Source organism: Oryzias melastigma, linkage group LG23 (assembly GCF_002922805.2).
Source record: "Oryzias melastigma strain HK-1 linkage group LG23, ASM292280v2, whole genome shotgun sequence".
Classification (NCBI taxonomy): domain Eukaryota; kingdom Metazoa; phylum Chordata; class Actinopteri; order Beloniformes; family Adrianichthyidae; genus Oryzias; species Oryzias melastigma.
Genome location: NC_050534.1, coordinates 15,846,886 through 15,859,946, shown reverse-complemented (window position 1 = coordinate 15,859,946; position 13,061 = coordinate 15,846,886). Strand labels below are relative to the sequence as shown.

The following is a 13,061-nucleotide window of genomic DNA, read 5'->3' as shown; positions in this document are numbered from 1 at the left end:
ACAGCCGGGTGAGTTTGCATCCTTTGGCCGGATGATGGCCGCTCAGCCTCTGCTGCAGTCCGGGGAGGACTCAGCATCCTGCTAACGGGGCCGTCCCGTCCAGCTGAGGCTAATGACCGGCGGTTTCCTGACGACGATTTGCAGGTACTAGCTAACCACAGAAAAAGCTTTAGTGAGGAATGAAACAAGTTCATCGAGCTATTTTTATTTTTATTTTTTTAAATCTGTTGACTTGTTTTGTGCTCCACCCAGAGGGAGGAACCATGGCCGGTAAGGTGAAGTGGGTGACAGATATAGAAAAATCAGTTCTCATCAACAACTTTGAGAAAAGGGAATGGGTTCAAGTGACAGAAAGCGAAGACTGGAATTTCTACTGGTAGGTTCTGCAAACACAACTTCAGATTTTAAAAATAGATGAAAAAAAATCAGATATGTGGCACTAATTTAAACATTATTCCTTAAAAAAAAAAAAAAAGTATCAAGAGTTACGGTATTACAGGGTCCCGAAACTATGGCCCGCGGGCCGGATCCACATTTGGCCCGGCCCTCTAGACGATAAGAGTTGCTCGATAGTTTTTTTTTCTCTCAGTCTGGCCATGTAATCAAGACCCGCATCAAACGTTTATTCCACCCTTCTGCTTAATTTTGGCTAAAAGCTACGGGGTGTAAGGGAAAAAATCGATTTGATGATATATCGCGATACACACATGTATTGTATCGCCAGACTCTTGTCAATACACACCCCTACTAAAAATGGCATAGTCTTATTTTTTTTTTTAAAACAGCAATTTGATAAAAATCTGATCTAAAAGGATCATTTCTCTAGTCACTTTTACATCCAGATGTACAATATTTAGAAACAATAAAAAGAATAATAAAAAAAACAGCCAACATGTTTCTAAAATATCAGCTAGACTTAATATTTGCCTAAAGAACTTAAAAAAGTCAAATTTGGGCAAACAGCTAGCATAATGCTAAAATGTTAGCTAAACTACAAATTTTCCTAAAGAATTTTAAAAAAGTCTAATTTTGACGAAAGAGCTAGCATGTTGCTAAAATATTAGCTAAAGTCCATATTTGAATAAAGAACTTGAAAAAATTAAAATTGGACAAAACAGCTAGCATGTTTCTAAAATATCAGCTAAAGTCCAAATTTGCCTAAAGAACTTTACAAACGTCTAATTTTGACTAAACTGCTAGCATAATGCTGAAATATTAGCTAAACTCTAAATTTGCCTAAATAACTTTAAAAAAGTCTAATTTTAATGAAACAGCTAGCATAATGCTAAAATATTAGCCAAAGTCCATATTTACATAAAGAACTTTAAAAACGTCTAATTTTGACTAAACTGCTAGCATAATGCTAAAATATTAGCCAAAGTCCATATTTCCATAAAGAACTTTAAAAACGTCTAATTGTGACTATACAGCTTGCAGGTTTAATTTTTTTCCTCACTCTGGCCATGCGATCAAGACCCGATTTAAATGTTTATTCCTCACTTCAGCAAATGTTGTTTTTCATCAAAAGGAGTTTTCATTAATTTTCTGACTTTTTTTCTGTGAAGATCCCAGAAAGCGTCAATAATAATTGGCTATGTGTGGCTTTCTGAAAAACTTTAAATGTCTCTCTGTTAGCCTACAAACTGACCCCTCCGTCAGAGAAGAAAACAGGAACAAGAACAAGTTTGGGGACCCCAGTATTGTATTCCAAGTGCCAGCAGATGATAATCCAGTTCACTGATTCCCAACTGTCAAAGATAATTAGCAGCTCACATTTACCTGGACTGATCGAGAACGCCTTATTTTTGGTTAGGATGAGCATCCAGACCATCAGGAATGTTTTCAGCGTAGACACCGGCTACCGACTGTCCGATGACCAGATGGTTAACCACTTTCCTAACCACTATGAGTTGACTAGAAAAGACCTGATGATCAAGAACATCAAACGCTACCGCAAGGACCTGGAGAAGGAAAGCAGTCCTCTGGCAGAGAAGGATGAGAATGGAAAATACATATATCTGGGTACTAAATCATACAAATTGTGTGGGAACGCACACATGTATATATTTATAAATGATCTAATTTGATCATGTTTGATGTTCTCTCTTTGGACAGATTTTGTCCCCGTGACATTTATGCTTCCCGCGGACTACAACCTATTTGTGGAGGAGTTTCGCAAGAACCCGTCCAGCACCTGGATCATGAAGCCCTGTGGAAAGGCGCAAGGGAAAGGCATCTTCCTCATTAATAAACTGTCGCAGATTAAAAAGTGGTCGCGGGACAGTCGTACTTCAACGTAAGTCACCCACTCGGATGTATTTTTAGCATGTTCTTGTGGCATTTTTCTCATGATGGAGGACTATATCAAGATAATTAGGCACAAAATGGCATTTTTGAGTATTTCTTTATTCAAATTGTTGTGAATCACAAGCAGAAGAACTTCAGAAAGATCTTATTTGATGCATCCACTTGTTGACGACTCACCATTATTGTTTACGCCAATGACATTAGATTGGAGGATGAAAGGATGCATGAGAGCTTGTAAACCAGGGGTGTTAAACATATGGTTTAATCCGACCCAGTCACGAAGAGAAAAAAATATATAAGATTGTTTAAAAAAAGCAAGTTTCTATCCCTTTAAAAAAGTCTAATTTTAAAAAGACAGCTAGCATGATGCTAAAATATTAGCTAAACTCCAAATTTGCCTAAAGTATTGAAAAAAGTCTCATTTTGACAAAACAGCTAGCATGATGCTAAAAGATTAGCTAAACTCCAAATTTGCTTAAAGAACTGAAAAAAGTCTAATTTTGATAAAACAGCTAGCATAATGCTAAAATATTAGCTAAACTCCAAATTTGCCTAAAGAACTTAAAAAAGTCTTATTTCAACAAAACAGCTAGCATGATACTAAAATATTAGCTAAACTCGGAATTTGCCAAAGAACTTAAAAAAGTCTAATTTTGATAAAACAGCTAGCATAATGCTAAAATATGAGCTAAATTCCAAATCTGCCAAAAGAACTTAAAAAAAGTCTAATTTTGACAGCTAGCATAATGCTAACATATTAACATTCCTAATTAGCTTTAAAAAAGTGGAACTTTTACACACAGATAAACAATCTCTAGAAACAAGAAAAGTTTTTTTTCTTAAGCGTTAAGTTGCAACATCTTCATTTTTGTCAGGTAACCATAGATGTGAAAACTCTTAATTTTGACGGGAGGTTTTTATAACCGATTCTACATTTCCTCCTTTAGGTTTGTTGCAGCATCCAGTGGGAAAGAGGCGTATGTTATTTCTCTTTATATCGACAACCCTCTGCTTATTGGAGGAAAGAAGTTTGACCTCCGTCTCTACGTCCTCGTGACCACATACCGACCCCTGAAATGCTATATGTAAGTAGTTCTCTTTCAGCATAGATTGCCACAAATCTTAGAAATGTGTATTTCTAGTTGGTTCTTCAATTTCTGTTGTTTGACTCTCAGGTACAAGCTGGGCTTCTGCAGGTTCTGCACAGTCAAGTACACGCCCAGCACCAGTGAACTGGACAACATGTTTGTTCATCTCACTAATGTGGCCATCCAGAAGCATGGGGTAAGGAGTGTAGTGTTTTTTTTGTCTTTTTCTGATGTGAATCTATTAAAAAAAACAATTTATTTTCTTGTTGATGTATTTTAAATGCAGGATGACTACAACCACGTTCATGGAGGGAAGTGGACGGTCAGTAACCTGCGTTTGTACCTGGAGAGCACCAGAGGAAAGGAGGTGACCAATCGACTCTTTGATCAAATCCACTGGATCGTCGTGCAGTCTCTCAAAGCTGTTGCTGTAAGTAGATCTGACTGTAGCGTTCTCTGTCAGCCTGACTTTTTGAATTGCTTTACTCATTTTTTCATCCTTTAATCTACAAGGATGATCTCCAGTTTCAGGGTTCCTGCAATTTATGTTGCAAAATACAAAGTACAAGTGCTTGAAATAAATAAATAGCTATCATGACAATTAAAAGCCCCCCATTTGACTCTGCATGTGAAAAAATCATTAAAAAAACACTTTTTTCAGAATGACAGCTTCTCTGTTCATCTTATCTCCATAGCAACCACTTTACTTTTTGGTCACCTTGGGGTGACGAACAGATTTATTGGATTTCCTTGGCAACTATTTCTTTTTCATGTCGTATGTCAAGTTTTTTCAGCTTAAGCTAATGATTCATGAAATACATTTTCACAATATTCTGATAAAAAATGTGTGAGCAACAAGGGAACGCCACTTTTTCGTTCAAAATCTATAAACTTTAAAAAACATTTTTTTTCCCCCCAAGTAGCTTCTCAAGGTTACTCGGGGAGTTATGAGGTCATATATTAAAATCTCTAGAAAAATTATAATTTGTAGCTCGTACTAAATTAAAAAAATGTAAAACATTACAAAAAATACTTCAAAATATCAATGAAATCACCTTAAAACAGTAAATTCATGGTTGAAAAAGGGATAAACAGAAGCAAATTCTAGTAGCTTAAATAATTCAAAATATAAAAATCTAAATAGGAAAATTCTAGTTGGTGATCTTTGACAAGTTCGAAGGTCAATAAAACTTGGTTGTAGATTTAAGATAGTAGTGTGTGTGGGGAATCTGGTGAAGCAAAAGATTTGTACAAAAATATGAAAATCCCCTAAATTTCACACTTTGCCACAAAATAGCCACTAAACTGTAGGTCCTGTGGCCATCCCATAATAATTGAAACCAAAGTAAAACTTTTTTGGTAAGAACTCTACTGTTTTTAGGAATGCCGAGTTGCATCCAAAGAACATACATACCACATACAAAATCTTTGGGGGGGATTTGAAAGTCTGTGTTGCCCAGCAACAGCCCCAAAATATCATCACTGCTCTAGAGGAGATCTGCATGGAGGAATGGACCAAAATACCAGCAACAGTTTGTGAAAACTTACAGAAAACGTTTGACAAAGAGTAATTATTGAGTTGAATATTTGTTGCTGACCAAATACTTATTTTCCACCATAATTTTCAAATGATTTATTTTAAAGTCAGACAATGGGATTTTCTTGGTTTTTTTTTTTTTATCATAGTTGGAAAAAAACCCTGGAGATGAGCTTGGTGGGTTTCTGAGGTTTTTCACTAAACACAGAAACCTGCTGTGGTTACAGAGAATCGTCTTAAAAAAGGCTAAAGTTTAAGGAAGTCTTATTTCACCAATGTGTCAATGATGCAACATTGTTTTAAAACCTGTGAAAGTGAAAATGCTTCGGTTTTACTGCTGAGGAAGAGGCTTTTAGTGACGTGAGGAGCCCGTTCTCCTGAAACCCACCTGTTATTATGTCTTTATTTTACTCTCAGGACAGCAAACCTCTCAACTGAATGATCACTTCCACTTTTTGCTAAGTGATCTTACTCACTTCCCCTATAAGGCTACTTTGGTGTATTAGACTATTCATTTGCTAACATCCTTCCGCGACTGTTGCATTAAAGAAAAAGAAAAAACAGGTCGACTCCTCTTTCTAACTCAGTCTTCTTTCCTTTTTCGCAGCCGGTGATGAACAACGACAAACACTGCTTTGAGTGCTACGGATATGACATCATTATAGATGACAAACTGAAGCCGTGGCTTATTGAGGTGAGTCTTTTTCAAGAAGTCTTGCACACACCTGCTGCTGGGAAAAATAATTCACTTCCTCTAAATCAGACCTGAGAAAATAAAAGCCTTAGAGAAATGAAACAGTTGTTTTAAAAAACAAGTTGCTGCTACTTCATTGTCCCTATAGGGCAGAGGTGTCAAACTCAGTCGCACAGGGGGGATAAATCGTGAACATACCTAAGGTCACGGGCCGAACAAACATTTATTGAACACACTGAAACTAAAATTTTAAAACTTTAAATTGTAGCTTTTTAACATAATTGGGAACTAGATATATAGCATTTGCAATAAAGCTAGCGTGAATGCTGTAAGATGAATTTGGCCGCTGAAAATGCTGAAATTGATAGCTAAAAACGCTGAAAAAAGGCCTGATCAAATATTAGCTAAATGCTAAATCAGCCTAAAAAAAAAACTTAGGTTAGCCAAAACAGCTAGGATGTAACATTAATATTAGCTAAACTCCAAAATAGCCTAAAAGAGCTTAAATTAGCCAAAGCAGCTAACATGTAGCATAAATATTAGCTAAACTCCAAAATAGCCATAAAACGTTCACATTTGCCAAAACAGCTAGCATGTAGCTTAAAACAGCTTAAAAAAGCCTCAATTTTCCTAATCAGCATGTAGCTGAAATATTAGCTTAACTCCAAAATAGCTTAAAAAAAGCCTAAATTCGCCTAAACAGCAAGCATGTTACTAAAATATTAGCTAAACTCCAAGACACCCTAAAAAAAGTCTAAATTCGCCAAAACAGCTAGCATGTAGCTGAAATATTAGCTTGACTCCAAAACAGCTTAAAAAAAGCCCAAATTCGCCTAAACAGCTACAATGTTACTGAAATATTAGCTTAACTCCAAAACAGCTTAAAAAATCCTCAATGTTCCTAATCAGCATGTAGCTGAAATATTAGCTTGACTCCAAAACAGCCTTAAAAAAGTCTAAATTCGCCAAAACAGCTAGCATGTAGCTGAAATATTAGCTTGACTCCAAAACAGCCTTAAAAAAGCCTAAATTCGCCTAAACAGCTAGCATGTAGCTGAAATATTAGCTTAACTCCAAAACATCTTAAAAAAGCCTCAATTTTCCTAATCAGCATGTAGCTGAAATATTAGCTTAACTCCAAAATAGCCTAAAAAAAAGCCTAAATTCGCCTAAACAGCAAGCATGTTACTAAAATATTAGCTAAACTCCAAGACACCCTAAAAAAAGTCTAAATTCGCCAAAACAGCTAGCATGTAGCTGAAATATTAGCTTGACTCCAAAACGGCTTAAAAAAAGCCCAAATTCGCGTAAACAGCTACAATGTTACTGAAATATTAGCTTAACTCCAAAATAGCCTAAAAAAAGTCTAAATTCGCCTAAACAGCTAGCATGTAGCTGAAATATTAGCTTAACTCCAAAACAGCTTAAAAAAGCCTCAATTTTCCTAATCAGCATGTAGCTGAAATATTAGCTTAACTCCAAAATAGCTTAAAAAAAGCCTAAATTCGCCTAAACAGCAAGCATGTTACTAAAATATTAGCTAAACTCCAAGACACCCTAAAAAAAGTCTAAATTCGCCAAAACAGCTAGCATGTAGCTGAAATATTAGCTTGACTCCAAAACGGCTTAAAAAAAGCCCAAATTCGCCTAAACAGCTACAATGTTACTGAAATATTAGCTTAACTCCAAAACAGCTTAAAAAATCCTCAATTTTCCTAATCAGCATGTAGCTGAAATATTAGCTTAACTCCAAAATAGCTTAAAAAAAGCCTAAATTCGCCTAAACAGATAGCATGTTACTAAAATATTAGCTAAACTCCAAGACACCCTAAAAAAAGTCTAAATTCGCCAAAACCGCTAGCAATGCGCCTACATATTAGTTTAACTGAAAAAAACTGTCTAAAAAACCCCGCTAATTTCATAAAAACAGCTAACATGTAGCTGAAATATTAGCTAAACTCCAAAATAGCCTTAAAAAATCCTAAATTCGCCAAAACATCTAGCATGTTATTGAAAGTGACTTAAACTCCAAAATAGCATAAACAAATCTTAGTAAATGCCAAAATAGTCCAAAAAGCTAGCAGAATGCCAATTTTTGAAACTTTAAAACCGTAACTTTTAATATAATTATTAATATTAAAAACAGGCAAGAATATTATTCAAGAATAATTCAACTTAAACCTTAAATAACTTTGAATATTTAACTCTCCAAAAGGATGTATTTGGTCAACATTATACACGTTAAAAATAAGTGCAAGATAACATCGGGGCATTAATAACATTAAAATAAAATGATCAGGAGGGCCAGATATAATAACCAGGAGGGCCGGATCCGGCCCCCGGGCCTTGACTTTGACACGTGTTATAGGGAGTGGGAGAGTTAAAAAAATGTTTCCTAATTAGTTAACATGCCTGGGCAGGGACTCCACTTTATTGCTGAGTTAGTACAAATACCTTCAGGGTATGTTTGGGTATGCATTCCTCTCTGTATTCAGATGTTGACAGAAGGTGTTTCCGGTGCCGAAACCACAGAGAAAACTCGACCACAACAGGCTGTCCAAGCTATTGTGCACCATCTGAGCACTCTTTTTTAGCTGCAAGGTTTCCAGGCGATCCAAATCTATTTTAGGCTAGACAGAATTGGTTGTAGCACAGAAATGCTCCTTCTGTGGAAAGTGTGCCAGCTTCCTAATCAGGGCTGCTCTCCTTTATTTGATATTCCCACAGTAGTCTCTGTTATACGTATAGAAATATAGGAGCAGCTGCTAAAAGGTTCCTCCCAAGTAAGTGAGGGTGATATAAGACCAATTGCTTTATTCCTCTTTAAGACTGATTGCACACATCTGTCAAAACACATTAGCAGCCACATTTCCTGCCTTTTAAGAGCTGCTTTGTATGAACACGAGGAAATGGATTGATTATCGAGCGCTACCTTTCCTTCAAATCTTTATTTTAGTTGGCGTAAAATGCTCTCCCTCCATTGTAAAGTTTTTTTTTTTGTTTTTTTAGTTTGTTTGTGTGTGATTCTCAGGTCAACGCCTCTCCCTCGCTGACCTCCAGCACGGCGAACGACCGCATCCTCAAGTACAACCTCATCAACGACACCCTCAACATCGTCACCCCCAACGGAGACATCCCAGACTGCCGCTGGAATCGCAGCCCTCCCAGAGAAGCCATGGGAAACTATCAAGTCTTGTGAGTGACAGCAAACTCCTCCCTGTTAGACTCAGACGCTCAGCTGCTCCGGTCGGGCAAGCTGAGTCACTCGGGAGATAAAAATATCAGGGAAGTGGAGCTTTGGTTGACACAGCTGCTGCAAACTCTTAAGTCTTCTAATAGCTGAACTTGACAAGTCGACGGCTGCGGGGTTGGTGTCATTAATCCTAAATCAGCCAGTGACATTCAGGCTCAATTAGACAGATGTTTGATGTAAAGAGACATCAAAGTAGAAGATTTTTTTTTCTATTTTTTTTTTTCTTGTTACTATTTATTGAGATAGTAGCAGATAGTAACCAGAATATTTTTCTGTTTACTATCTGGTGCACACCAGTTACTATCTGGTAAGGAACCAGATACGATCATCTAGTGTGCACCAGATAGTAACCAGAATATTTTTCTGTTTACTATCTGGTGCACACCAGTTACTATCTGGTGAACACCAGTTACTATCTGGTAAGGAACCAGATACAATCATCTAGTGTGCACCAGATAGTAACCAGAATGTTTTTTCCGTTTACTATCTGGTGCACACTAGTTACTATCTGGACCAGATACTACCTGGTGAGCACTAGATACTATCTGGATACCATTTGGTGTGCACCACATAATGACTGGAATTTTTTTATTTTTCTAAAAAAAAAATTCTGGTTACTATCTTGCGAGCACCTACCACTATCTGGTGTGCACCAGTTACTATCTCTTGCACACCAGTTACTATCTGGTGAGCACCAGATACGATCACGATATCATCTAGTGTGCACCAGATAGTGCCCAAATTTTTTTTAAATAAAATGTTTTTCTGGTTATTATCTAGTGTGCACCAGATACTATCTGGTGAGCACTAGATACTATCTGGATACCATCTGGTGTGCACCACATAATGACTGGAATTTTTTTATTTTTCTAAAAAAAAAATTCTGGTTACTATCTTGTGAGCACCTACCACTATCTGGTGCGCACCAGTTACTATCTCTTGCACACCAGTTACTATCTGGTGAGCACCAGATACGATCATGATATCATCTAGTGTGCACCAGATAGTAACCAGAATTTTTTTTTTTTTTTATTTACTATCTGGTGCACACCAGTTACTATCTCCATCAGATACTATCTGGTGAGTCCTAGATACTATCTGGTTGACATCTGGTGCGCACCAGATAATGACCTAAATTTTCTTTTTCTTTTTTTTTCTGTTTACTATCTGGTGAACACCAAATACAATCTGGATATCATCTAGTGCGCACCAGATAGTGACCAAAAAAATTTTTTTTAAATAAAATGTTTTTCTGGTTATTATCTAGTGTGCACCAGATTCTACCTGGTGAGCACCAAATAGTGTCCACAATTTTTTTTCAACTTAATACAACTTGTAGTATGTGCTAATGGCAGTGTTCTGCTCCACCGCCACAACAGCGATTGTCGTAAATGTGGGATTACTGTACACAAAGTGGGTGTTTTTTAACTGAAGTCATTTGTGTACACTCTCCACATGCAGGCAAACAGAAGAGGGAGGGGTTGGGAACTCTCTTTAAACGCCACTATGTTCGGTTGTGTGTCACCAGATATGACGAGGAGCAGGCTCAGAGCGAGAACGCGGAGCGCGACCTGCGAAGCCGCTCGGGCCAGTCGCTGGGGTCAAAGGGCAGCAAGGGGAGTGCGGGCGTTCGCCCCGCCGCTGCCACATGGAAATGAGGTTCTTATGACTTCCTGTACGGAACTGAAGACGACAAATAAAATGAGGACCAATCGGGATTTGTTTATATTTGGCCCATTAAAGGATTTAACAAAAGAGGGGAAGAACAATCCACTTTTTTTTAATGAAAACATTAAAAATCATGTAGAGGGCACGAAGAGACGAGTGAAGCAAGAACCAAAGTGCAAAGAAGAGGATTCTCATTCATTAGACTCACTTATTAAGGACTAAATCGATCATCTTCTTGGTACCTGAATGTAAAAAGATGGCAACAAATTAATACTATTAGAAAGATTAAATGTGCACAAGTATTGTTTGTGTTTCCCAGTATGTGTATGCAAAAGTCTATTAACATTTGTTCTTTTTTTTGTCCCAAAAAGTCAAAATTCTTGCATTAACAATCATTTTTTGTGACTGTTATGTCCCCTATGGTCAAACCTGGTTTGGGTCTAAATACAAGAATAATAATAATAATAACAAAAATTTGACGCTAATGAGAATAAAAGTTTATTAATTAAAAGTAATCATGTGTCCTGAAATGGAAGAACAAAATGTGTGCTGGTTCAAACAAAAAGGAATTGGAACCTTAAAATAACATAAAATAAGTCAGCAGCCATGTTGAAAACAAATAAACAAAGCCTGCAAATCAAGACTACCAACCTCAAACTAAAATAACAAAACCCAGCAGTATAAGACTATTGAGGACAAAGACCCAATCAGCTCCCCAGCCTGCTGCTCTGTCTTAACTACCTGACAGGTGCTAATTAAGATTATTTGCCCCACCTGCCAGGTGAGCAGAAGGGCGGGGCATGTTGAAAAGATGCAACAACAGGATGTAACAGTGACACTAAAGTAGGGCTGCTTTAAACCAAAAATATGTGTTTTTTTTTTTAGATATATTTACCACTTGGTATTTTTTTAATAAAAAATGTTAAAAATCTGGAAAAATTAATTCAAATTTACCCCAAAAATTGCAGCCCAAAGTGAGTTAAGTTGCATCATTCAGTCCTACGTTGATAAAGCAAACATTTTGATTGTAATAAAGCTTTAAAGTTTCATTATTCCCTGATTTTAAATAATAAGCACAAGAAAATTCCAAGGATTATGTAATAACATGTTGTTTTATTACTTTCTTGACTGCAGCTTTTGAGAAAAATGGGATTAAATTATGTGTTTGTTCTATTTGTTACTATAGAAGCAAAGTTTGCTTTTTGACACTAAAAGCTTAGCTGCTTCTTAGCCCCCCGCTGCGCCTTTGTTGCGTCCCGTTTGCTCATAAAGCCGAGCTTATGAAGCTGTTCAAGGCCAGAAATCCCCCGAATCACGAGGATAGAAAAGAGCACCTGTGCCGCCACATTTTGTCCCGTCAGTCAGAGGAACTAAGTAAAGCTGTGACTAACTCCCCACTTCTGATTTTTTTATGTGGTCACAAGTGAGTTTTTGCTCCAAAATTTCACAATAAACTTTGTAATTGTGAAAAACTATTTAAGTGCAACATTTTTGGGGGAGAATTAAACGTTATGTTTATATTTCATGTTAAGCCTTTAACACCTGAGGCGTTGCCGGTGACGCTTAAACACAAAAATCTTTAACATACTGTAACTTTTCTACTGTTAACATGATGTTAACAATTTAAAAAATTACAGTTAATCAAAGAACTGGTGTTAAAGGGTTAAATTAGACTCCTGGAGAAATAAAAATATTGTTAAAAAAAGTGTATGTTGCTAAAAAAAAATCTTAATGTTAACTTTTGTTCTCAGGAATTGTTTTATCACTTTAGCATGTAATTACAGCCTGTACTTTTATGCCTGGGGATGCGTGCATGAGGGAACTGTTTTTGGAACTAATGATGTGCCTCAAATGTTATGATTTTTCAACCTTTTTATGAAGTGTGACATCAATGACCTCTGTTTCCCGTGTTTCCTGTTGTTATTTAAGACTTGTTCTACACACAGAAAGAAGCCTCATTTCAACCACTTAGCTTTTGATAATCAACTGACGAACAACTAAAATGTTAGTTCCACAAAAGCTGCATTTAAAGGTTACATGACCAAGTAAATATAAATAACAAAATAACCCTCAATAAGTCAAATAATCTCATCATTTTGGGTTGATCAAATTATTTATTTTGAAATGTAAACCTCTAAACAAAACAGCAAAAATGTACAGTTTAGCCTTTTTTTAAGCAAAAAAAAGCCCCAAAATGCCCCATTAAAGATAGCAAAACCCCCAAATAAGATATTTTTTGGTTTTCTTCAATTGAGGTTTAATATTTTATGTCACAATGTGTGTGGTTCTCATCAAGCTGACATCAATTTAGATCTGCAAGGGTTTAAACTGTGGTTTTTCAAAACAAAGGTTTGGTGTTGCACAGATTTCTTCTTGCTTATCCAAACTCTAATAGCTGCAGCTCTATGTGGACTCGTCTGATAGTGACAAGATCATGCCTAGAAATATATTAGGTGTCAGCAGGAAAACCCTTTTGACTTGTAAATATTTAGCTTTATTGCCCCTAATGTTTTA

General features: G+C 36.6%; 1 protein-coding gene across 2 annotated transcripts; it reads left to right on the top strand.

Annotated features, from left to right (window-relative positions):
- Positions 1 to 2: 2 nt before the first annotated feature.
- ttll1 (tubulin tyrosine ligase-like family, member 1) lies at positions 3 to 12,457 on the top strand. Of its 2 annotated transcripts, XM_024284554.2 has the most exons (10): positions 3 to 144; positions 253 to 376; positions 1,814 to 2,022; positions 2,116 to 2,296; positions 3,255 to 3,392; positions 3,483 to 3,591; positions 3,682 to 3,825; positions 5,540 to 5,626; positions 8,658 to 8,821; positions 10,408 to 12,457. In XM_024284554.2, the coding sequence occupies exons 2-10, from the start codon at positions 264 to 266 to the stop codon at positions 10,535 to 10,537; spliced, it is 1,275 nt and encodes a 424-aa protein (XP_024140322.1). In that variant the 5' UTR covers positions 3 to 144; positions 253 to 263; the 3' UTR covers positions 10,538 to 12,457. The 2 variants fall into 2 exon arrangements, with proteins under 2 accessions (XP_024140322.1, XP_036066059.1); XM_036210166.1 differs by lacking the exon at positions 3 to 144 and having other exon boundaries at positions 147 to 376.
- The last annotated feature ends 604 nt before the right edge of the window (positions 12,458 to 13,061 follow it).